The 25,296-nt window shown below is 46.8% G+C and overlaps 1 protein-coding gene across 1 annotated transcript in view; it reads right to left on the bottom strand.

Moving 5' to 3' along the window:
* XYLT1 (xylosyltransferase 1) overlaps nucleotides 1-25,296 on the bottom strand; it is a 323,319-nt gene that overhangs the window by 5,037 nt on the left and 292,986 nt on the right. Inside the window, exons 12-13 of the mRNA XM_060031007.1 lie at nucleotides 19,844-20,177; nucleotides 13,839-14,157 (exon numbers count right to left, since the gene is read on the bottom strand). Coding sequence (XP_059886990.1) covers nucleotides 13,839-14,157; nucleotides 19,844-20,177 — 653 coding nt within the window. The remainder of the gene's footprint in view (nucleotides 1-13,838; nucleotides 14,158-19,843; nucleotides 20,178-25,296) is intronic.

Raw genomic sequence — 25,296 nt, 5'->3', positions numbered from 1 at the left:
GTCTTTTGTGTTTCCATACAAATTGCGAAATTTTTTGTTCTAATTCTGTGAAAAATGCCAGTGGTAGTTTGGTAGGGATTGCATTGAATCTATAGATTGCTTTGGGTAGTAGAGTCATTTTCACAATGTTGATTCTTCCAATCCAAGAACATGGTATATCTCTCCATCTATTTGTATCATTTTTAATTTCTTTCATCAGTGTCTTATAATTTTCTGCATCCAGGTCTTTTGTCTCCTTAGGTAGGTTTATTCCTAGGTATTTTATTCTTTTTGTTGCAATGGTAAATGGGAGTGTTTTCTTGATTTCACTTTCAGATTTTTCATCATTAGTATATAGGAATGCCAGAGATTTCTGTGCATTAATTTTGTATCCTGCCACTCTACCAAATTCATTGATTAGCTCTAGTAGTTTTCTGGTAGCATCTTTAGGATTCTCTATGTATAGGATCATGTCATCTGCAAACAGTGACAGCTTTACTTCTTCTTTTCCGATTTGGATTCCTTTTATTTCCTTTCTTCTCTGATTGCTGTGGCTAAAACTTCCACAACTATGTTGAATAAGAGTGGTGAGAGTGGGCACCCTTGTCTTGTTCCTGATCTTAGTGGAAATGCTTTCAGTTTTTCACCATTGAGGAGGATGTTTGCTGTGGGCTTGTCATATATGGCCTTTATTATGTTGAGGAAAGTTCCCTGTATGCCTGCTTTCTGCAGGGTTTTTATCATAAATAGGTGTTGAATTTTGTCAAAAGCTTTCTCTGCATCTATTGAGATGATCATATGGTTTTTCTCCTTCAATTTGTTAATATGGTTTATCACATTGATAGATTTGCATATATTGAAGAATCCTTGCATTCCTGGAATAAACCCCACTTGATCATGGTGTATGATCCTTTTAATGTGGTGGTGGATTCTGTTTGCTAGTATTTTGTTGAGGATTTTTGCATCTATGTTCATCAGTGATATTGGCCTGTAGTTTTCTTTCTTTGTGACATCCTTGTCTGGTTTTGGTATCAAGGTGATGGTGGCCTCGTAGAATGAGTTTGGGAGTGTTCCTCCCTCTGCTATATTTTGGAAGAGTTTGAGAAGGATAGGTGTTAGCTCTTCTCTAAATGTTTGATAGAATTCGCCTGTGAAGCCATCTGGTCCTGGGCTTTTGTTTGTTGGAAGATTTTAATCACAGTTTCAATTTCAGTGCTTGTGATTGGTCTGTTCATCTTTTCTATTTCTTCCTGATTCAGTCTTGGCAGGTTGTGCCTTTCTAAGAATTTGTCCATTTCTTCCAGATTGTCCATTTTATTGGCATAGAGTTGCTTGTAGTAATCTCTCATGATCTCTTTTATTTCTGCAGTGTCCGTTGTTACCTCTCCTTTTTCATTTCTAATTCTATTGATTTGAGTCTTCTCCCTTTTTTTCTTGATGAGTCTGGCTAGTGGTTTATCTATTTTGTTTATCTTCTCAAAGAACCAGCTTTTAGTTTTATTGATCTTTGCTATTGTTTCCTTCATTTCTTTTTCATTTATTTCTGATCTGATTTTTATGATTTCTTTCCTTCTGCTAGCTTTGGGGTTTTTTTGTTCTTCTTTCTCTAATTGCTTGAGGTGCAAGGTTAGGTTGTTTATTCGAGATGTTTCCTGCTTCTTAAGGTGGGCTTGTATTGCTATAAACTTCCCCCTTAGAACTGCTTTTGCTGCATCCCACAAGTTTTGGGTCGTTGTGTCTCCATTGTCATTTGTTTCTAGGTATTTTTTGATTTCCTCTTTGATTTCTTCAGTGATCACTTCATTATTAAGTAGTGTATTGTTTAGCCTCCATGTGTTTGTATTTTTTACAGATCTTTTCCTGTAATTGATATCTAGTCTCATGGCGTTGTGGTCAGAAAAGATACTTGATACAATTTCAATTTTCTTAAATTTACCAAGGCTTGATTTGTGACCCAAGATATGATCTATCCTGGAGAATGTTGCGTGAGCACTTGAGAAAAATGTGTATTCTGTTGTTTTTGGATGGAGTGTCCTATAAATATCAATTAAGTCCATCTTGTTTAATGTATCAATTAAAGCTTGTGTTTCCTTATTTATTTTCATTTTGGATGATCTGTCCATGGGTGAAAGTGGGGTGTTTAAGTCCCCTACTATGAATGTGTTACTGTCGATTTCCCCTTTTATGGCTGTTAGTATTTGCCTTATGTATTGAGGTGCTCCTATGTTGGGTGCATAAATATTTACAATTGTTATATCTTCTTCTTGGATCGATCCTTTGATCATTATGTAGTGTCCTTCTTTGTCTCTTTTATTTTATTTTATTTTATTTTTTTCTTTGTCTCTTTTAATAGTCCTTATTTTAAAGTCTATTTTGTCTGATATGAGAATTGCTACTCCAGCTTTCTTTTGGTTTCCATTTGCATGGAATATCTTTTTCCATCCCCTTACTTTCAGTCTGTATGTGTCTCTAGGTCTGAAGTGGGTCTCTTGTAGACAGCATATATGAGGGTCTTGTTTTTGTATCCATTCAGCTAATCTGTGTCTTTTGGTGGGAGCATTTAGTCCATTTACATTTAAGGTAATTATCGATATGTATGTTCCTATTCCCATTTTCTAAATTGTTTTGGGTTCGTTATTATAGGTCTTTTCCTTCTCTTGTGTTTCTTGTCTAGAGAAGATCCTTTAGCATTTGTTGTAAAGCTGGTTTGGTGGTGCTGAACTCTCTCAGCTTTTGCTTGTCTGTAAAGGTTTTAATTTCTCCATCAAATCTGAATGAGATCCTTGCTGGGTAGAGTAGTCTTGGCTGCAGGTTTTTCTCCTTCATCACTTTCAGTATGTCCTGCCACTCCCTTCTGGCTTGTAGGGTTTCTGCTGAGAGATCAGCTGTTAACCTTATGGGGATTCCCTTATGTGTTATTTGTTGTTTTTCCCTTGCTGCTTTTTTTTTTTTTTTGCGGTACGTGGGCCTCTCCCGTTGCGGAGCACAGGCTCCGGATGCGCAGGCTCACCGGCCATGGCTCACGAGTCCAGCCGCTCCGCGGCATGTGGGATCTTCCCAAACCGGCGCACGAACCTGTGTCCCCTGCATCGGCAGGCGGACTCTCAACCACTGCGCCACCAGGGAAGCCCTCCCTTGCTGCTTTTAATATGCTTTCTTTGTATTTAATTTTTGACAGTTTGATTAATATGTGTCTTGGCGTATTTCTCCTTGTATTTATCCTGTATGGGACTCTCTGTGCTTCCTGGACTTGATTAACTATTTCCTTTCCCATATTAGGGAAGTTTTCAACTATAATCTCCTCAAATATTTTCTCAGTCCCTTTCTTTTTCTCTTCTTCTTCTGGAACCCCTATAATTCGAATGTTGGTGTGTTTAATGTTGTCCCAGAGGTCTCTGAGACTGTCCTCAGTTCTTTTCATTCTTTTTTCTTTATTCTGCTCTGCAGTAGTTATTTCCACTATTTTATCTTCCAGGTCACTTATCCGTTCTTCTGCCTCAGTTATTCTGCTATTGATCCCATCTAGAGTACTTTTAATTTCATTTATTGTGTTGTTCATCGTTGCTTGTTTCATCTTTATTTCTTCTAGGTCCTTGTTAGCTGTTTCTTGCATTTTGTCCATTCTATTTCCAAGATTTCGGATCATCCTTACCATCATTATTCTGAATTCTTTTTCAGGTAGACTGGCTATTTCCTCTTCATTTGTTAGGTCTGGTGCATTTTTATCTTGCTCCTTTATCTGCTGTGTGTTTTTCTGTCTTCTCATTTTGCTTATCTTACTGTGTTTGGGGTCTCCTTTTTGCAGACTGCAGGTTCGTAGTTCCCGCTGTTTTTGATGTCTGTCTCCAGTGGCTAAGGTTGGTTCAGTGGGTTGTGTAGGCTTCCTGGTGGAGGGGACTAGTGCCTGTGTTGTGGTGGATGAGGCTGGATCTTGTCTCTCTAGTGGGCAGGTTCACGTCTGGTGGTGTGTTTTGGGGTGTCTGTGGCCTTATTATGATTTTAGGCAGCCTCTCTGCTAATGGGTGGGGTTGTGTTCCTGTTTTGCTAGTTGTTTGGCATAGGTTGTCCAGCACTGTGGCTTTCTGGTCGTTGAGTGAAGCTGGGTGCTGGTGTTAAGATGGAGGTCTCTGGGAGATTTTCGCCGTTTGATATTATATGGAGCTGGGAGGTCTCTTGTGGACCAGTGTCCTGAAGTTGGCTCTCCTACCTCAGAGGCAGAGCCCTGACTCCTGGCTGGAGCACCAAGAGCCTTTCATCCACACGGCATTCTTGTTCCCTCCTATAGGCATCTGCTGCTTCCCATTGGTCAAACCTAGAAAAACTTGCTGTAGCTTGGACTTTTCCTGGGCTAAATCCAAGGTACTAGCCACATCTGCTGTTTTTGTCTGTTCAGCACATCCTTGGGGAAATGTTCTTCTTCCACTCTGACCATGTGATTGGGATGGTGCTGCCAATCACAGTTTCTTACCCAATCACCTGGCCACAGGGTTTGGTACATGATCCACACTCAGCCAATTATAGTACCTTGTTTGCTTGGCCCCAGTGATAGGTCCAGTGCTGGGCATGTGACCCAAGCTTGCTTGTTGGAGCCATTTCTTTTGGCAATGAGAACAAAGGACATAGATCTTTTTCTGTCGTGCAGCTTAAAGGATAAGAAGGAGGGACTTCTAGGGCCTTTTTTCTCTATCACGTGGCATCAGCTGTCTGTAGGGGAAAATAGAATCAAAGTGGGAGCAGCAGAAATGGAGGAAAAGGGGACCAGGAGTATTGAGGATCCAGTTCCCATTCTTGAGTCTCCTAGAGAGGCTCTCATTCTTGTCCTTTGCATTTTAATTTTGTTCTTTTCTGCAATTTCATGAGTCAATAGATTCTCTGCCTGATTAAACTTGTTTGATTTGGGCTACTGTTACTTGCAAGTGAAAGAACCCTGACTAACGTAGATAGGAACATCAAAAAATCATATTTTGAGAACATTTTCTTGTAAGGAGCTGGCACCTTACGTGTTCTGTATCGAGTGCTTGGTTGAAACTTGGACCATGTAGGTTGGGGCAGCATGCAGCTTCCCAGCAGAGAAGGAGATCAGACCAACTAAATACGGAGGCACAGCATCAAGAGTGTCCAACACCTGACCTCAGGCCAGCCATACCTCCTTTGGGCACCAATTCTAAAATCCCACCCTTTTGACTTTCCAAGACCAGGTAAGGGGTGAATTATTCTTAGTTTGGTCTCATTCTCAGAGATCCAGCCTAGAACTCATCTCACAGCACCCTGGCAGCCAGGTTTCCAACCAACCCCACCAAAGGTCTAGAGGTAAGAGTTTTAAAGCATGGTCGTCTACATACCTACCCCCTGGAGATACCAAAGGGACTGGCTGAGGAGGAGAGAGGGAGACACTGCTAAGACAATTTCCACTCCCACTTCAAATGCACCAGCCCTCCCAGCCCCCGATTTCTTTCATTTTGTTTTATTCTATTATTTTAAATTTAAATATTTAGTTGATGTACAATATCATGTAAATTTCAGGTGTACTACATAATAATTTGACATTTGCATACATTATGAAATGACCACCAAGCTAATTCTAGTAACCATCTGTCCCCATAAAAATTGAGCACAGTATTATTGACCATATGCTTTGTGCTGTATATTACATTCCCGTGACTTATTTATTATATAACTGGAGGTTTGTATCTCAATCTCCTTCACCCATTTCCCCCGCCCCCCGCTTCCTTCTTCCTTCTGGCAACCGCTGTTGTCCCCTGCCAGCCCCAATTCCCCCCGCCCCCCGCCGACCCCAGTTCCCCCCGCCCCCACCGCCTTTTTTTTCTGGCTGCGCCACACGGCATGCAGGATCCTTGTTCCCTGACCGGGGATGGAACCCGTGACTCCTGCAGTGGAAGCACGGAATCCTAACCACTGGACCCCAGGTCTTTTTTATATAATATGGGGGTTTAATGCACAATTTTGTTTGAAAATGGGTTCCCTTAAAATAAAAATAAAACCTTTAAAACCATTAATCTGACGAACTTAAGCCAACCGCTACTGTTCTCTGAACAAAAGGTGACATGTGACATGTCAAATAAATCAGTAGAAAGAAATTCCAACCAACTCTTGCATAAGAAAAGGCCCAGAAACATCCTTACTGAAGGGAAAAAAATCACTATTTACTTTACAATAACGCATGTTTTGCCAAATATTATCATCAAATGTTAGATGTAAAGACAGCATCTTGGACAAATGACCCCATGCCCATATGTTAATTAAGAAATATGGCTTTATTCGCTTGTTCATTCACTAAATACTCACTGAGTGCCCATACCTTGGGCTTACTGTGCTAAGTGCTGGGAACACTGGGTGAACAAGGTCTTTGATCTTTCCGCCCATGGAGATTTTGGAAGTTTATCCTTCCCTTGCAAGAAAACCCTTTTTTTTTTTTGGAGGACTTATCTTTGAGCAAAGGAGGGGGAGATTGGCTATAAGATCCAACTGGAAAAAAGGTTTTGACACTATACCTGGGGTCCAACCGTCCTTCCAAACATAGAGTCACTTACCTTCTCTAACCAACTTTGCTCCAGCTATAAAGTCCCATCTGGGTCTCAGGGCCAACCTTTGCCTTTAGGATTCTGAAGGATGATTTAAAGGCATGTCTGTGACCCAGCACCTGGGCACTCTCAATCCTTGGTTGTGGCCGTCAGGAGTCACTATAAATGTCGTAATGAGGCCAACCAAAGGATGGAGAACCAGTCCTCCTAATGACTTGTGAAAGTCTCTGTGGGATAGGAAACCTTGGTTCTACTTCTGACCGTGATACTCATATCTTGGTAGCTTCACCCATCTGAGTCTCTGTATCTTTACCTATGGGATGAAGGGGCTGAAACTTGGACTTTCCCAGAGGACTATCTGAGTTTCCATATCTGGATGAATTAGTTAAGGTAAGGCTAGCTACTGTAGTAGATAAATTCCTGGTGGCATGACATAATGCATGCTTCTTTCTTTTCACATCATAGTCAGATGGGGTGGTCTTCCATGTCACCATCTGGGGCCCAGCTCCTCCCATATTGTCTCTGCCCTCGTAAGTTGGGGGCTGTGTGAAGCTTCCAAGAAGAGCAGTAGAATAGACAAATTTATGAATGCCCCAAATCAAGATGATTTAAAACACTTGAGCTGGTAAATGGGGAAAGAGAGAGAGAGAGAGAGAGAGAGAGAGAGAGAGAGAGAGAGAGAGCGCGCGAGAGCTCTCTGGGAAGTTTTATGGGCCAGGCCTAAGAAGTGTCTTACATCCATTCCACCCACATGCCATTGGCCAGGAGTTGGTCACATGACCACACCTGAGAGCAAGGAAATCTGGGAAGTGCAGTCTAGCTGTGTAGTGAAGAGGAAAGGAAAACAGATTGCTACACAACCGGCCAGCTGGGTATAGAAAACGCTTGCCACTTTAGATGGCAGTCCTCCTCACTACCCTCTACTTAACAAAGGGATTTAAAACCACACTTCTACCTTAACCAGGGGTATCATTTACAGGAGGGTGTTGCAATAATCTGGTTGGGAGATGACAGCAGGCTTGATTACGGAGTGTGTGCACACATCGGGTTTTCCCAGGAGAGACGGTCTCAGCAGGAGGACCGTGCAGGGAGGGGGGCGAATACAGGATTGCATGAAGATGCAGTTATCACTAAAAAGTCATACACCCACTGTTCCATAAAGACAGTATTTTTTTTTAATTTTAAAATTCTGCATCTGAAAACACAGTATGACAGAAAGCATCTATATACAACCTGCAGTGTTTTTGGTATGATACAGTATTCAGTACATCCACTGTTTTCTGCAAAAAATTTTGCTTTGTCAGACAGAAACAAACTCCCCTAGACAAAAAAATACAGCTAAGGCACAATTTCGTTGTTGTTTTTCCGCTAAATGAAAAGACAGAAAAGGTGCAAAAATGGGCCGGTAGTGCAATTGTTTCTGAGAATCACATTCTACTGCGAGGAAAAGCATTCGGATGATTGGAACTTTGATTACTGGTCAATTTCAGATAGTTCAGTATCTCTTAAAATACTCCTTTAAATAAATAGCAAAATATCTACATCTTTCAGTGTGTGCCTTTCGAATTCTCTCTTTTTTTAAAAACTTTATTTACAGTCTCTCTTTTTTTTAAAATCAATACATTACAAAATATTTCTGTACAGTTGTATGCGTATTATGATCTATAACAAAATAGTTATTTTTTAAAAACTATATCACCACATGTCTTTGAAAAACAATGAGGGGGACGGTAATAACTTATTGTGACGCCTCTAAAAAAAATACCCAAACGTCTTTGACAACGTAATTTTATATATATATATATATATACATATATATGTATATATGTATATATATAAAGACAAAGGACGACAAAGACGATTGCGCTCAATTCCAGTGAATTTCCTATGAAAACCCTGGGGTTGTCTTTGGCCTCCATCATCAGCCCTGGAGCGATGGCAGGGAAATGGGGGGATTCTGCAAGTAGGTAGAGTGTGATCCCTTTGAGAACATGACCCATCCGCTGGGACTATTTAATGCTATCACTTTCCAGGCAGGAAGGATGAAGAGATATATTGAGAAACTCTCCTGATTCACCCATGAATGAAGTACCTAAAGTCACCAAGTTTCGGGGGTCGGGGGAGGGCTGGAAAGCCCACGTCGGCAGCCCATCGCAGTGGCGATATGCTCTAGGAGAGTGCTTCGGGAGTTGGTTGAGGTTTAGATGAGCACCCAAGCCTTCATTTTACCCATAGGAAAAACAGAAAATTTTTCTTCAGGACGACAAGAGACGCCATTTCTATCACATCTGCAAGCTACAGCTTGGCAGCCCCTGGCTTAGGGGGTTGCCCTGAGAGCTTCAAGATGCTCTTTCTTCTCGGATGTTGGTGGAAATGGGAGGGGGAGGGTGGTTAGCTTTCCCAAAATAATTTTAAGGCTTCATTTCAAAAAGGAGAAACCTACGGCTTTTGGGGGTGGGGGAAGGGAAGGATAGGGAGGCAAACGAGGGGTGGAGAGGATGGAGCTGTGAACGGAGGTGGCAAGGTGCAGAACCTGCTTTCCCGCGGGGTGTGTAGGCAGAGGCGGCTGGAGCGTTCCCAGCCAAGGGGAGGGCGACAGAGGGCTGCTTTCTGGCTGCCTGCGGCTTGGCAAGGACAGAACCAATGACAACGTGAGGGGCAGACACAGGTGGCACGTGAAAGCCCTCCTCAGTCTTAAGAGGGGTCTGTACAGTATCTTGTTTGCCAGGTAAAAAAAGTAATACTACTGAGAGAGCGAGAGAGAAAGAAAGAAGAAAGAAAGAACTTGCATAGATTATGCATTTAGCTCCAGCAGATTTTGGACACCTTTATCCCCCCACCCCCCACCCCGGTAAACTTCTCAGCAGACACATGAGGTAGCGCCTGTGGTTGACCCATGGGCATAGTAAGGTAAGTGAGGCAGAAGCAGAGGACCTCCCGTGAGCACGGCTTCCGAAGATGTTTCCGGACATGTGGCAAGATGGCTGCTAAAACCTGGGATCTGGAGAGAGCCGGGCTGTTTGTTTGACACGCCAAGCCCTCCTCCTGAAACACATCCTGGACCTCTCCGCCTGGTAGGATGGAATTCTGGAAGGCGGGGACCAGGCCAATGTGGACCTCCGTACGTCTAAGGGGCAGCTCTTGGGGTCTGCAAATTCTGTGCCATCTTCCCTTCAGTACAAACTGTCTTGAGACCAGGAGAGCTGAACACGCCAGTTATGAGACACTTCTCCTCTGAGGGACCGTTTCTTTGGGATGGGAATGACTAGTAAGAGGTCCCCATTCCCTTCGGAGCTGGACATGAGCTGTTAGTTTTTTGCCCCTTCCTAGTGGTGTCATTTCCCTCCCCCACCGGGACAAGCCTAGCTTCCTTTCAAACCACGTCTCCAGAGAGCAGAGGTCGCTGGCAGCGCACAGGCTGAACTGTGAGGTTTCTCTTTGCCTACACTCTGGAAAGAAAAAAATGCCAACATTTCAAAATCACATTTCCTATAAAAATATGGATTTCTGGCTTCCCTTACCAAGTTAGATGATTCTGCTGCACTGTGCCCGTATTCTCACATGCAACTCAGGCTGGAGCTGAGATGCAGCTGTAGTTTTTTGTCTGTGTCATGCGCACACTGCAGACTACAGTCCCCACCACTCCCTAACGTCTTACACCGACGGCGTCACTCATCTATGCTAGTGTTCTGGGCCCTATAGCCACTTGTAGCCCCTGCCAGAGGGTGTGGCTTCTATCTGGCAGGTGTTTGCTAACAGCTGTTTCTAGCACAGCCCCCTTGGGTGCTGCTGGAGGAGCGTGTCCTGAGTCCCCAGTGAACTTGGCTACGAAAGGGATCTTTGCTCAGGCCCAACACCCAGCAGCTACCGCCCTCCTTTCCCCTGCACCCTCTTGGCAAAGAGATCAAGGTTCCAGCCAGCATCCTCCTGGCACCTGCAAACTGGAGAACCGGAAGGAAGCATGGTCCCCCCCAGTCCCGGCATGTGCCCAGAGCAGCTGTAATCTGCCCTTTTGGGGCGGCGTGCTCATTCCTTCTCAACTCCACTGGCATTTTGAAAGTTAAACTAACAATGGCAAATGAAGTCGGAATGATTCCTGATGAGATCAGAACGGCCTTTCTCCAAAGGGAGGAGCATCTGCACTTCTGAGAACATGGGGGTCCTAGGAACTGCTCGTGCCCTCCTTGGAGACAGACCGCCTTGCACATGGCCGGGGAAGCGGGACTCAGGAAGGCTGCCTGCCTCCTGAACGTCACAGGGGTGAATGGGAAATTGGACAGTGTCGCAGCTTATTCAATGTGTCCTTCTCCCCCGAGCCCACGTCCCACCTCTAAGCCCTCCTGAAGTCCGAGGACCTGGTCAGTGACTCAGCCCACAGTCACTTTGCTTCTTTAATAGGATTTCCAGAGACCATGTTCTCAGGTTTTGAAACCCTCAGGCAGCCACAGCTCAAGGTTGCCTGACCAATGGCCTCTAACTAATAAATCATCCTCAGGTAGATTACAAAAATGAGTTAAACTATTTCTCCTGGGAAAACATCACCTTTGCTCAAATCATCCTGGGCTTTGTTTGAAATTCTCCCTTTTTTCCTTAAAGCCAAATGTAACATCGTCAAAGTGATTCTCTGGTTCAAAAACGGGGGATGTTGAGGAACATCCCATGAGGCCCCTGAGCGTCCCAGTCTCCTGGCGGTGAGTAGGGAATGGGGCCTGGGCCGTGGGGGTGGGGGCCGTCCCCAGAGTAAGCCAGCTCTCCCATTTCTCCACTTGTTCCCGGATGGAACAGGAGTCAGCAACGTCAGGGTGCAGGTGGGGCCCCGTCGAGGAGCCTGCAGGCTCATGGGTGCACAGGGACGTGCCAGGGCAAAGCCCCCAAAACCATCACAAATGACACACAGGGCCCTAGTGGCGAGAAGGGTGAAAGGGCGGCTCCCCGGGCGGCTTCCACAGGCTCAGGGAGGCCCTGGCCAGAGGCAGAGGCCGGGGGCAGGAAGTGGATGTGACACGGGCCTCTTGGCTCCCACAGAACTTGCGAACCCATGTGGAGCTCGTGGGCTTTCTGAGAAAGCCACGCCGAGGTCCCTGGAAACACTGGGCCAGCTCCTGGGCTCTCCTGGCCGGGTCTGACCCCCTACCATCTTCCTAAAATAGATATCTTTTCCTCCAGGGCGTGGAGGGAGCCTGCTTTCCCTCACATGGAGGCCCACGGTTAGACTGGCTGCGGGAGGGCAGTGATGGAGGAAGCGGGGACGCCCCAGGTTCTGCAGCCGGCACAGCCTCCCTCCGCAAGTTGCTGGCCTGTTGCGTCCCTGGGCTGGGGGCGGGTGGCGGGGATGGCTCAGGAATTCCAACACCCCCAGAGCCGGAGGGCTGAGTCACGCTAACACCCTGCATGAGGAAGAGCGAGGCGCCACTGTTCCCAAGGACACCCCACTTCTGGCCAGTGGGTGATGCTGGTTGAGGCGTTCTCCTCATGGTGTCCAAGTCCCCTGCTTCCCACTGAGGACACGGAGAACGCAGGGCAGAGACAGAGATGATAGACAGATAGATAGATAGATAAAGCAGCAGAGAGACAGAGACAGACATGAGGGGCTGGGGGATGAGAGGGGGAGGGAGTGGAAGGGTGGGGGGAGGGGCCTTTAGTGAATAAAGGCAGCTTCAGTTAGTAAGATAACGTAATTGACAAGCTGCAAAAACAGCACCTACTAATTAGTCATTGACTAAAACATATAAATAATAAATATCTAAAGTGTCCCTTCTCTATATCCTCCATGGCCCATAGGACATTCTGCCTTGCTGGGCTGGGGGTGTGAGTAGGGGGCGACAGCTGACAGGTCACTGGGAGCAAACGGCGGTACCTTCAAGCCCACACTGGAGGGGAATCGCCAAGGACCAGCTCTCCGTGGGAGGACTTTTCCAAGAGAACCCTGTCCTTGGGGGGAGGGTGGGATCAGCGGAGGAGGGGGCCTCCGGGGAGGGGTCTCCGGATGAGTAGGGCAGCCCTCCGATGTACACATGGCAAGGAAACCCTTTGCGTTTCTAGTAACTCAAGCAATTTGAACAACACTGTTCTTTAGGTTTCAAACCACCAGATACTCAAGCTTCCCACTTTTACACTGCGTGTCAGATGGGCCTGTTGGCACCTTGGATAAGAAAGGGCATGAATTTAAAAACTAAATCTAAAATGCTCTTTCCTGGCCGCGAAAAGTCTGTTCCATGCAGTTTGGTCGCTCCCAGCAGCACCGAGTGTGCGATTCACAAATGTTCCAAACACCTGACCTCAGAACAAAGGGCTCAGGCACGTGACAGGTATTGCTGTACTGACCAGCTCAGGAGTTTTGCTCCCAAGGATCTCTATGAGTTTCATGGCCATGGTCCCCAAAGTTCCCACTGTCAAGGCCCAGAGGGGTCATGGTCTTGATCTCCTCGCCCACGAACGGCTGGGGGTTTGACCCTCACGCTCACGAGCATCGCCCAATTTCTGCCTCGAAGGAGGGTGGCCTGGAGCCCAGGATGTCTGGCGGTCACAGTTTGGGTGGACCTTGGCCGTGGCACATCAGAAGGCTCTCCGGCTCATCTAGTTACGAAGGAGGATGGCTGAACCTGAGAAGGGCTGGTGGGAGGCCCTGCGAAGCCCGCCACCTCCCTGGCGACGGGCCCACGAGAGCGTGACTTTAGTGTCCTGTCACTTCAGGGCTGGCACAAGGGTTTCCTGGCCCAGAGGAGCTGAAGGGCGGGGCTGGAGAGCAAACCCACCCTCTGGGCAGTGCTTTTCAAACTAGGTTTTGTAGAGCCCTTGGGTTCTGACGAGGTACCTTAGGAGACGCCCTTGGCAGGGGACTGCCCGGTGGGCTGAGCTTTGAGAAAGAATCTCACACTCGCAGCTTCAAGCAGAGCAGCCTGGATTTCCTCCTCACCCTGGACCTCCCTCCGCCTACGACTTAGTCAACAAAGCTCTGCTGCTCAAAATAAAAGTTTTGGAATCACTTGTCTGGGCGGGGTGAGGGGGGGGGGTCAGGTCATTGAGGGGGAAGACAAGGAACCTGTAGCACTCGAGGATCAATCAGAAGAGGTAAGACCACCACGGTGCTGGGACTGAGCCATCCCCACCCCCGGGAGCCGGCCTGCTGGGTCAGGTGGCTGGCAGAACCTGCTTCGGCCTCCAAACCTTCCCTCCCGTCACTTGACGGCCAGGAGAGCCCCGCTCACAAAAGGCACCCCCCACCCCCGGGGGTGGGAGCCCAGGGTCCGGCTCCCACTGGCCCTCTGGCTGCTTCCCCTTTGAGATCCGCTGGGGCCCCCACGTGCCCGGTGCTACCTGAGCCGGCCGTCGGGTTTGACTGCGCCCAGCTCCGACTTGGGGTCAGGGCTGAAGGAGCTCCAGGCCGTCTGGCTGCAGGTCTGCATGACTGGGCAGACGGTGGGGCCTGTGGCACAGATGTCCATGGCGGTCCACATCCCGCCCACCAGCGAGTCCAGCCAGCGCTCCAGTGCGGCGCCGGTGGACGCGGCGTTCCTCCGAGCCAGCTCCACCTGGGCGGGGTTGATGGGCAGGCTGAGGACGGGGTTCAGGCTCTGGAAGCTCTGCTCCATGTAGGTGCTGCGGAGGGGCCCGTTGTGCAGCCTCAATGCCTCCTCTGAAAGCCAAAGGGAACAATTACATCATTAGAAGAGCCATGGACCGGTCACCTACTACTGTGTGCTGGGCACTGGGTAGCACCATTCAGTTCGCGGGACAATCTCACGAGGAAGTTCCTTTAGCACTCCCATTGTACAGACAAAGAAACTGAGCCTAGGAGGACATTCCTTCAACAGGTACGAGCCCACTTTGTGCAGGGCACGGTCCGCTCACCTATTCATTCAGCATGTATCTACGGAGCCCTTTCTATAGGCCAGACGATAATTCATTCAACACATATTTACGAAACATCTACATCTGCAAGGCATTCATTCATTTATTTATTTGATACAGATTTATTAAGTGCCAGGCTCTACTCTGCGGTGGAGCAGACCAGACAATGAAGGAGAGTGCAATCCAGGGGAGGAAGAATGATGACAAGAAAGAAAGAAAGAAGTAAATAAATCAGGTCATTCCAGAAAGTGATAAGTGTCATGAAGGGAATAAATGGGCTGTGTCGAGTCAGAGCAGGGGCTTGATAAACTACGGCCCTTGGACCAAATGCGGCCCACCACCTGTTGTTGTAAATAACGTTTCATTGGAACATGGCTATGCCCATTTGGATACATATTGTTTATGGCCGTTACCACAGCACAGCTGAGTAGCTGAGACAGAGATTGTATATGGCCCACAAAGCTGAAAAATTTGCTATCTAGCCCTTTACAATAAAAGCTTGCTGATTCCTGGGTTAGAGAGTGACAAGGGTGTTCATTTTAGCTGGGATGGCCGGGGAGACCTCTCTGCGGAGATGACATCTGAGCTGAGCACTGATTCACGGGAAGGAAGAAGCCACGTGCAGATCCTGGAGAAGAGAATTCCAGGCATTGGGAACAGAGGATGCAAAGCCTCATTAAAGCTCATTAAAGATGCAAAGCATCTTTCCCCGAATCATACAGGTGATGAGTCAGAGCCAGGGCTGGAACCCGGGTCTGTGGACCTCAGAGCCTGGCGAGCAGCCCCACCTTGGCTGCTGAATGCCCACCATGAACTCTGTATAAGACCTGGATCTCTGCTTCGGTCCAAGATGTGGGGCATGAACGGCCCACAGCAAGGAGTCCTGGAAACCGCGAAGCTGGGACCAGAGTGGGGTGGGGTGGGAGGTCCAGCTGGCTCCCAAAACGGCTCTACCTTGCTGAGCACTGGGGTCTCACGCCAGAGCTCGGGGACAGCAGTCAGGCTGTCTGGGTTTGAATCCCCATGTCCCGCATACCAGGTGTGTTACTTCTTCCTCATCAATAAAATGCGTGGAGAACCAGTACCTTCCTCGTAGCTTTGTTTGTGATGATTAAACGTGCTGACTCATGTGAGGTGCTTAAAATCTTGCCTGGCATATTCTAAGTACTTGGGAAAGTTTAGCTCGGATTATTATTATTGGCATTATTCGTACACAATACACACACACAACTATAGGGCGGATTTTATCATCCCTATGTTACAGATGAGGAAACGGAAGCAGCTGTAGTTTAGAGACAGACCTGGAGTTAAATCCAGGGCTGGCTGACTCCAAAGCCCGTTCTTGTCATTGTGATACTCTACCAAGAGGCTCCTACAGCAGCAGGAAGCTAAAAGAATGCTTTTGTTTTTTATTTTATATTTTTCCATCTGGGAGCTAGTCTTTTGCAGACTTGGTTTCCCCATCTGCAAAATGGGGATACTCACCCTTCCAGCAATTAGACTCACTTCTACCTGGCACGAGGCTCAGGTAGAAGTTCACGTGCTTTGTAAACAGTAAAGTAATGTATGAACAAGAGAGACAGTGACTGTTTCCCAGGGCTTAAAGATGGGGAAGCAGAAAGTCTAGACATTTGGACTGAAGGAAAGAAGCTAGATGTTTCTATCTTGAGGAAGTTCCCACTCATGGCTTATTTCATTGCCAAACACAAGAATATATTTTTTTGAAAAGACTGGCTAATGATTCTGGTAGGTCGTGTTTTACCAAATCAGGTTTTGCTACAGCCAAGATCACTAGGATTAGAAGAAACCTCCTTATAAGACAATGTAGCATTCAGATGACAATGCTTCCTCTTTGCTTGATGGTGGCTGTCACCCTCGGAGACAACCAGGAGAGCCTGGATAATCAGCACGTTACTTTCTAATATGTGTGGTCCTGAGTGAGGAAGAAAGACCGTGTATATATGCCTGCCCTTCAAAAAGCAATGGGAGGGCTTCCCTGGTGGCGCAGTGGTTAAGAATCCACCTGCCAATGCAGGGCACACGGGTTCGAGCCCTGGCCCGGGAAGATCCCTCATGCCACTGAGGAACTAAAGCCTGTGAGCCACAACTACTGAACCTGCGCTCTAGAGCCCATGAGCCACAACTAATGAGCCCGTGAGCCACAACTACTGAAGCCCGTGCTCCACAACAAGAGAAGCCACTGCAATGAGAAGCCCGCCGACCACAACGAAGAGAAAGCCCGTGCGCAGCAACGAAGACCTAATGCAGCCAAAAATAAATAAATAAGATAATTAAAAAAACAAAAAGCAATGAGAAAGCTAGTTGAACTAAAAATATGCTTTGACTTGCATGTACGAGAAAGTCATTCCTTTAGTTCCCAATGCCCCAGGAAGCTGGGGGGCTGGACTCTGGTCTGGAGGGGAACCGGTGGGAGAAAGCTGAGAAGCACGCCTGGAGCACATGTCCTATCTTGCTATACTTAGCAGAGCTTTTCTTTCTCGAGTTCCTTAAGGAGTCTGGCCCACCTCTCCCTGATGCCCACCAAAGGGTTTTCAGGAAAAAAAACCCTGTTTTCTTTTGCTCTGTTTTTTCAGGAGGACAGAGCCTGTTCTCTTTGGAGCAGGTCCTGACTTCCCTACTAGAGCCTCTCAACGCCTTCATCTCTGCAGGGACTGCAGAGATGAGAAGCTGGGGACTGGGGAGACACCCAAACTGAGAAAAGGCAGGACATTCAAAGTGAAAAGAGGAGTTGACAAACACTTGAACGCTGGTAACCAAATATTGTGGTTGTGCAGAAAACCCTTATGAAAAATGAGGTTCATGTGGGAAATGCTATTATAGCATCAGCCCACAATGCTCGCCTCTATAATTAAATTTCCCTCAATTCCACCTCATCAGATTTCTTGAGATTACCAGGGATGCATCAATAGCAAATTACTCTTGATGAATCATTCTACAAATTGCATTGCTCGCACCTTCGTGTTCCCTGTCACCAGAACATCATTAACAGATCCAATTACTGATGACTGGGGGGCTGCTCCCGGTGGGGTAAAATGACCCTTGGCTCATCCTGGGCATGCGTGGGGAGAGCCTCGCTGTCCTCAGAAATCCCAGGAGAAAAGATCGGGAAAATCAGGACCCCATGAATGGCCTCGGGCTATTTTACTGAGGTAGGGATGGATTCAGGGTCACTCGTTTTCTGTCCGATTAGCTGTATGGGAAGCAAAGAGGAGACGGCCACTTCCATCCCTCTCCTCCACGTCTGGCTTTGGGAACCCTTAGAGAGGCTAAGGACGTGAGCCTCATCCGTGGGACACTTGAGGACCCTAAGTGGGGGGGCTCTGGCCCCGCTAGTTCTGGAGGAGCTGTCTTTTGCCTGTTTCATGGGGGAGAGGAGAAGCAGACTTCCATTACCTGAAAACATGAGGTCCAAATCTTTCTGCTTGTTCAGCACAGAAACTTAGCAGAAAAACTTAGCAGAAATGGACAGAATTCACATCAACACTCCCTTCTTAGGACTCCAGGTGCCCCTCCCCATATCTATGTCCCCCTCTCCTTGTGTCACTGGCTAAATGACACCCAGCCCAGAGCTCTTTTTAGCCAACAGAGGCTGTAATGCGTTTCTGGCTTCTGGGTTTGCGATCTGTTAAATGGAGGTGAACAATTTCAAACACTAAGAGACCTGGAAATCCTTTTTCTAGGAATCTATGTTATGGATGCATCTTCATGGGCACATACTATCTTAGGTTCAAGAATCTTCTTTGCAGTGGCATCTGTAACAACAACAACAAAAGAAGCTATGTGTCTACCCAGGCGGGGGTGGGGTAGGGACAGACAGATTGTGGGTCCTTAACCCAAAGGAACACTAGGCAGCTGGCAGCTTTACGTATATTGACTCGGAAAGTGAAAAAAGCAAGTTTCACTACGAAGTGTGTCATTCTATTCTTAAAAGAGTGACAATGTCTTTGTGATTTATGTCAATGCTTTAAAAGCACTGAGAAACCTCTAGAAGGACTGTAGACCAAACTGTTGGCAGTGGCCACTCCTGGGGATGGGATTGAGCAGGGAGGAAGACGTTACTTGTGATAAAAGAAAGGGGGGTGGGGAATAGAAAAATAAAAGAAACCCTTTTGGAAAAAAAAGAAAAAAGGCAGGCATGCTAGGAGTCTGACACCCCTCTCCCTGACCCCATGCCCAGTGGGAACCACCATCCTGAATTTCCTGTTAATAATTTCCTTCATTTCTTTACAGCTTTCTACTGATACATGAACCCTGAAATACTGTATGGTTGGCTTGGCCTATTTTTGAACTTTAGATACATGCATGGTAATTCTGATATCCCCACCCTAACATTACGTTCTAGGACACGTCCTACGCCGTGTTCCCTGCTGCGTAGACCTCCACTGTCGGAACAGACCACATTGTCGGTCCATTGGATGTCAGATATTTGGACTGGTTCTGGTTTGGTGCTATTATGAACAACTTGCTGTATTTCTGCACAAGTCTCTATGGCCTCTACCTCGGGTGGAATTTCTGTGCGGTAGGGCGTGTGTATATGTTCAACTTCACCAGCAAATGCGAACTCATTTTATTACATGGCTCTCTCACTAGCACTTACATGGACAGTTATTATTCTCCATCTTGACCATCAAATGATGTTGTCTCATCTTCAAACATGTCCTAAACATGGCAGATGTGAAGTGGAATCTCTTTTTGCTTTTAATTTGCATTTCTCTCATTATTCATGAGGCTGAGCATCTTTTTATATGTGTGTGTATATGCTCTCTCTTTTTTCTTTCTTTTGTATCAGGGATCGGCCCTTTCTCTAAAGGGCCAGATAGCAAATACTTTTGGCTCTGTGGGCAGCTACTCAATGCTGGCGTTATGGCCCCAAAGCAACCACAGTCGATATGTAAATGAGTATGACTGCATTTCAATAAAGTTTTATTTACAAAAACAGGAAGTGGGCTGGATTTGGCCTGTGGCTTCTAGCTTGCTCTGACTTAGGGGATTTCCGAATTTGAGTACTTTTTTGTGTGTGCAAATATTTTCCTTTAGTATGTGATACGTCTCCTCACCTAGTATCATGCTTTTGATGAACAGAGATTCCTATTTTAGTTCTTTTTTTTAAAAACACTGAACAAGGTTTGCTGAAACTCAATCTCAGCTTGGGTTTATTTCCCACCTGTCTTAAATATGATCAGGACCTTCTAGAAGTCCAGTGAGAGAGCATCTAATAAATAGGTGTCTAATACAGAGACAGATGACATCACCTCAGTGTGCAGAGACAGGCAGAAAATTAGAAGGTTCTGTATGACAGATGAGCAGGAAAAAATCCTGAGAACAGAGAGCACTGTTCTCGAAGGTGGCCCACATGCCCCATGTCTGAGCAACACCGCCCGCCCGGGTGAAGGACCCAGGAGGCCTCGGGCAATGGAATATTACCCCCCAGAAATAGTGGAAGTACTCACCCGGTTTGATGGGCTGCCTGTTTGAGAAGGTCAGAGGCGCGACGAGGAATTTGGTTTCTGCGACTGGCACCCAGTGGTGGAGAATTTTCACTGTCCAGACCCCAGGCCTCAGGGGCAAGTTCAAAGGGGGCTTGTAGTGGGTGAATTCGGCAGTGGACTCAATCAGGATGTCGTAGGTGGCTGCGATGATGTTGACGGGATCCACCCAGACGACAGTCACAGTCACGTTGGGGCCCTTCCCCCATTTCTGCATGCCTACTGGCTCATCCATGGGCCCCAGGAGACCCCCAAAGTTGCGAAAGAGCCGCTCCTTGGCATCCCAGTCGGTGCCGACCTGAAACAGGAGAGCGAGTTCTGAAATCACTGGGCCTCTTAGGAAGGCCTAGGCTACTGCTTATTGGGCTTCATATACCCATATAACAGATGAGGAAACTGAGGCTCCAATTAAGTTACTTGCACAGTAACTTAATGTTGGACAGGCAGTAAGCAGGAGACCTGGGATTTGGACCTAGTCTGAAGGATTACGAGGCCTGTGGTCCATTTCACTAAACCTTTGGGCCTCCTGTGCCTACTGTGTGGTGTGTACATGGAATGAATGAATACCTGCTTGCAGGCCATTCCATGGAAACATACACCCTGCCACTCAGCAGGTGCAGGTGATTTCCACTTTAGTCACTGGCTTTCCAGATAATGTGCCTCTTTTTAGTACAATCATTCTGAACAAGAGTGGAGCTCAGGATTTGGAGCTGCCCTATTATAAGCTAGGAAACGTGAGGGCCCCTTAGTATCGCCCATCATTTGCAGGAGTTCAGATAGCTTTCCAGGGAAGACACAGCTTCGGCTTCCCTAAAGCATTCTGAGCTGGACTCTAGGGGTGGGAGATGGTTGTACCATATCCATCCTTCCTGCCAGCCAGCGGGGGGTGTGTATGGCTTTGACCCCCCAGAAATCTGCTCTTGGCTTCCATCCTTCCCCTGTTGCTGCCTGCAATTTATTCTCCACCCAGTAACCAGAAAGACCTTGTGAAATGTCCTCTCACTGCTCAAATCCCTGTGGCTGGTCCCCTGCTGATTCCTGGTGCCCAGCACTGTGCTTGGTACACAATCAATGCTCCATCAATCACCCGTCAAATGAATGCATGAATGACTTGGCAAAAAATGAATTAACCACATAGATCCCTGATACTGAGCTTTGATACTATTTCAAGTCAGATTAAATTAGGGGCTCTTCTCTCCCCCAGGAGGTTTAATATAATGTTCTGAAGACACAGCATGTGGGTACATGGTAGCAGGAGATGAGCACACTACAAGGACACTGCTGCCGTGGTCCTTCTGTGAGCAGCGTCTCTGATGTGTGTGTGTGCAGGCTGGGGTGCAGGTGTGGCTAAACATGTCTACACCCTCAGCAGACTTCACATGTGCAGTGCAAACATGAGCTGCTTTACTTTCTCGTTGTTCGGGCCACAAGTTACTATACCCAGGACACAGGGCTCCACGGTTCATATTTACTGAGAGCTTCTGGTGTGCCAGACCTACTGCTAAGTGGGTGGGTGCATCGATCTGGCTAACATTCCCAACTCCACGGAGGGGGGACCCTTGACGTTATCCTCACTTCACACATGAGGAAACTGAGGTTCAGAGCAGTTGGATGACTAGCTCTGATCAGTGAGGGGGACTCAGGAAGTCTGACCCCAGAGTCTGGGTTCTTATTCACTCTTCTATATATTGCCTCCCATTCACTCACTCACTCACCCACTAATCCATTCATTCATTCATCCATCCAAAACACATGTGCCGGTGCCTACCACCTACTGGGGTGGTTGTAAAACCACCCCATGTTTTACATGGGGTGGTTTTACAACCACCCCATGTTCCTGGCCCACAACGTGCTTCAGGTTTCCATCTTTAGGCCAAGATTGGCCTTGAGGAGCTGTCCTAAGGGGCAGCAGAGGGAGTTATGCTGGGACAGAGGCGGCCGTCCCTCCCAGCCTTGGGAGATCTTGGCCTGTTCTGCCACCCTGCCACCCTCTCCAGGTACTGGCTCCTACTGAGGACCCCTGGGGCCTAGCACAGCAGCTGAAGCACAGGAGGAATGAAAACAACACTGTCTATTGAAGAAATAAATGAATGAGTGGGCAGGATGCAAGCTAGGCCTCAAAGTCAGAGATTGTTCTAGAGAAACCTGATCCTGTGACCTCCATCCATACAATCCTTTCTAGCTCCTTCCCACTGTTCATGAGTCCAGTCTTTCCTCCTGTCCTATCCTGCGAGGTCTGGTCCTTTACGAACTCCAGCTTCATCTCCATCCCTCTCCCTCCCCTCTCCTCCCCCATGCTCCAGGCCACCCTGGAACACTCTCGGCGCCTCTGCCAGAAGGGCTCTCTCTCCCCTGATCTTCCGTCCACGCCCGGCCCTCTTTCGGGCTCCGTCTTCCTTCCTTCCCCGCCCCCCTCCTGGCCAGTTCATCATCTAGCTCTCAGCCCAGGTGTCACCTCTACCTGGAAGGCTTCTTTGCTTACAAGCACCCCTGATGTGCTTGTCTAAGCAGTTGCCCAGCATAGCCTTTTAACCTATCTATCTATCTATCATCTATCTATCATCTATCTATCATCTATCATCTATCTATCTATCTATCTATCTATCATCTATCTATCATCTATCTATCATCTATCTATCATCTATCATCTATCATCTATCTATCTATCATCTATCATCTATCTATCATCTATCATCTATCATCTATCTATCTTCTATCTATCTATCATGTATCTATCTATCATCTATCTATCTATCTTCTATCTATCTATCATCTATCTATCTATCTATCATCTATCTATCTATCTTCTATCTATCATCTATCTATCTATCTATCTATCATCTATCTATCTATCATCTATCTATCATCTATCTATCTATCATCTATCATCTATCATCTATCTATCTATCATCTATCATCTATCTATCATCTATCATCTATCATCTATCTATCTTCTATCTATCTATCATGTATCTATCATCTATCTATCTTCTATCTATCTATCATCTATCTATCTATCTATCATCTATCTATCTTCTATCTATCATCTATCTATCTATCTATCATCTATCTATCTATCATCTATCTATCTTCTATCTATCTATCATCTATCTATCTATCTATCTATCATCTATCTATCTATCTATCTGTTTTGCACAGTATCACAACTTCTAATTTACACGTCTCTCTCCATAGCTCAAAACTGTCATGTGAAGAAGAATATACACATATATGTGTGTGTGTGTGTAACTGAGTCACTTTGCTGTAGAGAAGAAATTAATGCAACATTGTAAATCAAATATACTTCAATAAAATAAAAAAAAAACCCAAATTGTCAACTGCATGAGGGCAGGGACTACATCTGGCTTGTTCACTACTATATCACTAGTGCCGAAAAGAGTGTTGAGCATGTGGTCAGTGCTCAATATCTCTACCTATCAATCCATCCGTTATCTACATGTGTCATGAAAGATTAGGGGCCGAGCACATGGACAAATGGATCAATGATCACAAAACCACTCTGGGGTCCTACTTAAGGAAGGGATGTATGACCCGTTAGGGGAACGGGGGGACAGTCCAGAACATCATCTTTGGATCCCCCAGAGACATGGGGGTGAACAGGTCTCCTAAGTCTGAGTTCTAAAACCAAGATAACCCAGGTAGAAGAGCTGTGGAGCAGCTGACGGTGGGAAACTTGAATTTGTCCTATATCTAGGAGAGGAGGAGGACATCAGCTACTGCCTCCAAACATGAGGGGAGGCGGGGCTGCCCGAGAGGGAGCCCCATTGCTGTCACATCATCTGTGGCCCTCAAGGTCTTCTCACCAGGCCTCACTGTGGAAGTCCGCTGCCATTCACTGCCAAGTGGTCAATTACTCAAATTTCAGTACGTGTTGAAGTTCAAGCTCAATATACTGGTCCCCAGCTTCAAAGTCACCAAGGCTTCCTCCCCACTGCACCTGAAATGCAATTCCAACTTCTTTCCAGGGCCTGCGAGATCCCTCATGATCTGTCCTCTGGCCCCCCTGAGACCTTCCTCCTTCTCACTGGCCACACTGGCCTTGCTGCTCCTTGAATATGCCAACCTCCTTCCTGGAGCCTCAGGACCTTTGCGCATGCTCTTCTCTTGGAAGATCCAAGAATGTTCTAGGTCTTCCCACCATTGACTCTTTTACAGGTTTCAACCCTAAAGTTATCTCATTAGAAAAGCCTTCCCAAATGAATCGTTCCATCAAATGTAACCCAGCAGGACTCTACAGGGCCTTCTCCAGACAGATCCTCCTAGGTCCGCCACCTGCCTCTTGTCTGGAATAAAAACTTCAGCCTCCTAGGCCTTCCTTGAGTTCCACAGAATAAATTTAATTAGAGAAGCGAGAAAATTCAGAAAGAAAGGAAAACAGTCAAGTGAGACAAAATAATAATAGTTTAGTCATTAAACAAAGTCAAGGACCTTTTAGTTCCTCCTCAAGAGCCATAGATAATATCCTGAGCCATATCCTTGAGCTGTTTTACAGATATTGAAATCCCCACCAGGTGGAAGAAGTTAACGGTATGCTGCCCACAAGCACTAGACCCCAGATGGGTTGCAACCAGAAGGTTTATGATGTTGACTCCTGATTACCTCACCACCAAACAATCAGAAGAATGTCCATGAGCTGATGATTCACCCAACAACCGGCCTCCCTCATCCTGTCTTTAAAAACCTTTCCCGAAAAACCATCAGGGAATTTGCATCTTTTGAGCATTAGCTGCCTGGACTCCTTGCTTGGCACCCTAGAATAAACGCTGTGCTTTCCTTCACCACAACCCGGTGTCAGTAGATTGGCTTTGCTGTGCTTGGGCGAGCAGACCCAAGTTTGGTTTGGTAACAGAAAGCTGTCCCTACCAGCCTCTCAAGTCCTCAGGAATCACATGAATGAAGTTTTATTTTCTTTATAATACTTGCCTTTAACTGGAGCGTTTTTGTTCATTTATTTGCTCACTCACTGGCCGAGTGCCCCACTAGACTGCAATTCCACAATAACAAGGGTCTGGTCTGTCTGGTACACTACTGCCCCTCCCACACCTCATGTATTGTAGGCACTTGGGGGCTGCCTGCTGAAGGAATGAGCATGTTTCCTCTAAGCCACTAACATGGGACTCCCAGGGATGGAGAAATTGGAGCTATTCAATGACACTGGCCGCCTGCCATGAGCCAGGCCCTACGCAAAGCCCTGGGACAGTGCTGACCCAACGGAGGTTCTCAATAGCCCACAAAGTGGCCCTGCAGTTCGTTCCCCCCTTCACATCCAATTTTACACTGTTTGCCTTAAAACTAAGGGGAAAAAAATCAAGACACAAGTTTCAGGGTTCCCTGCATCACATGCTGTTACTCTGCCAGAGAGCTGGGTGGTTCCCACACCAAGGGCACCAGAGCTG

Source organism: Delphinus delphis, chromosome 15 (assembly GCF_949987515.2).
Source record: "Delphinus delphis chromosome 15, mDelDel1.2, whole genome shotgun sequence".
Taxonomy (NCBI): domain Eukaryota; kingdom Metazoa; phylum Chordata; class Mammalia; order Artiodactyla; family Delphinidae; genus Delphinus; species Delphinus delphis.
Note: the sequence above shows the minus strand (reverse complement) of the source record. Positions and strands in the feature narration are given on the sequence as shown.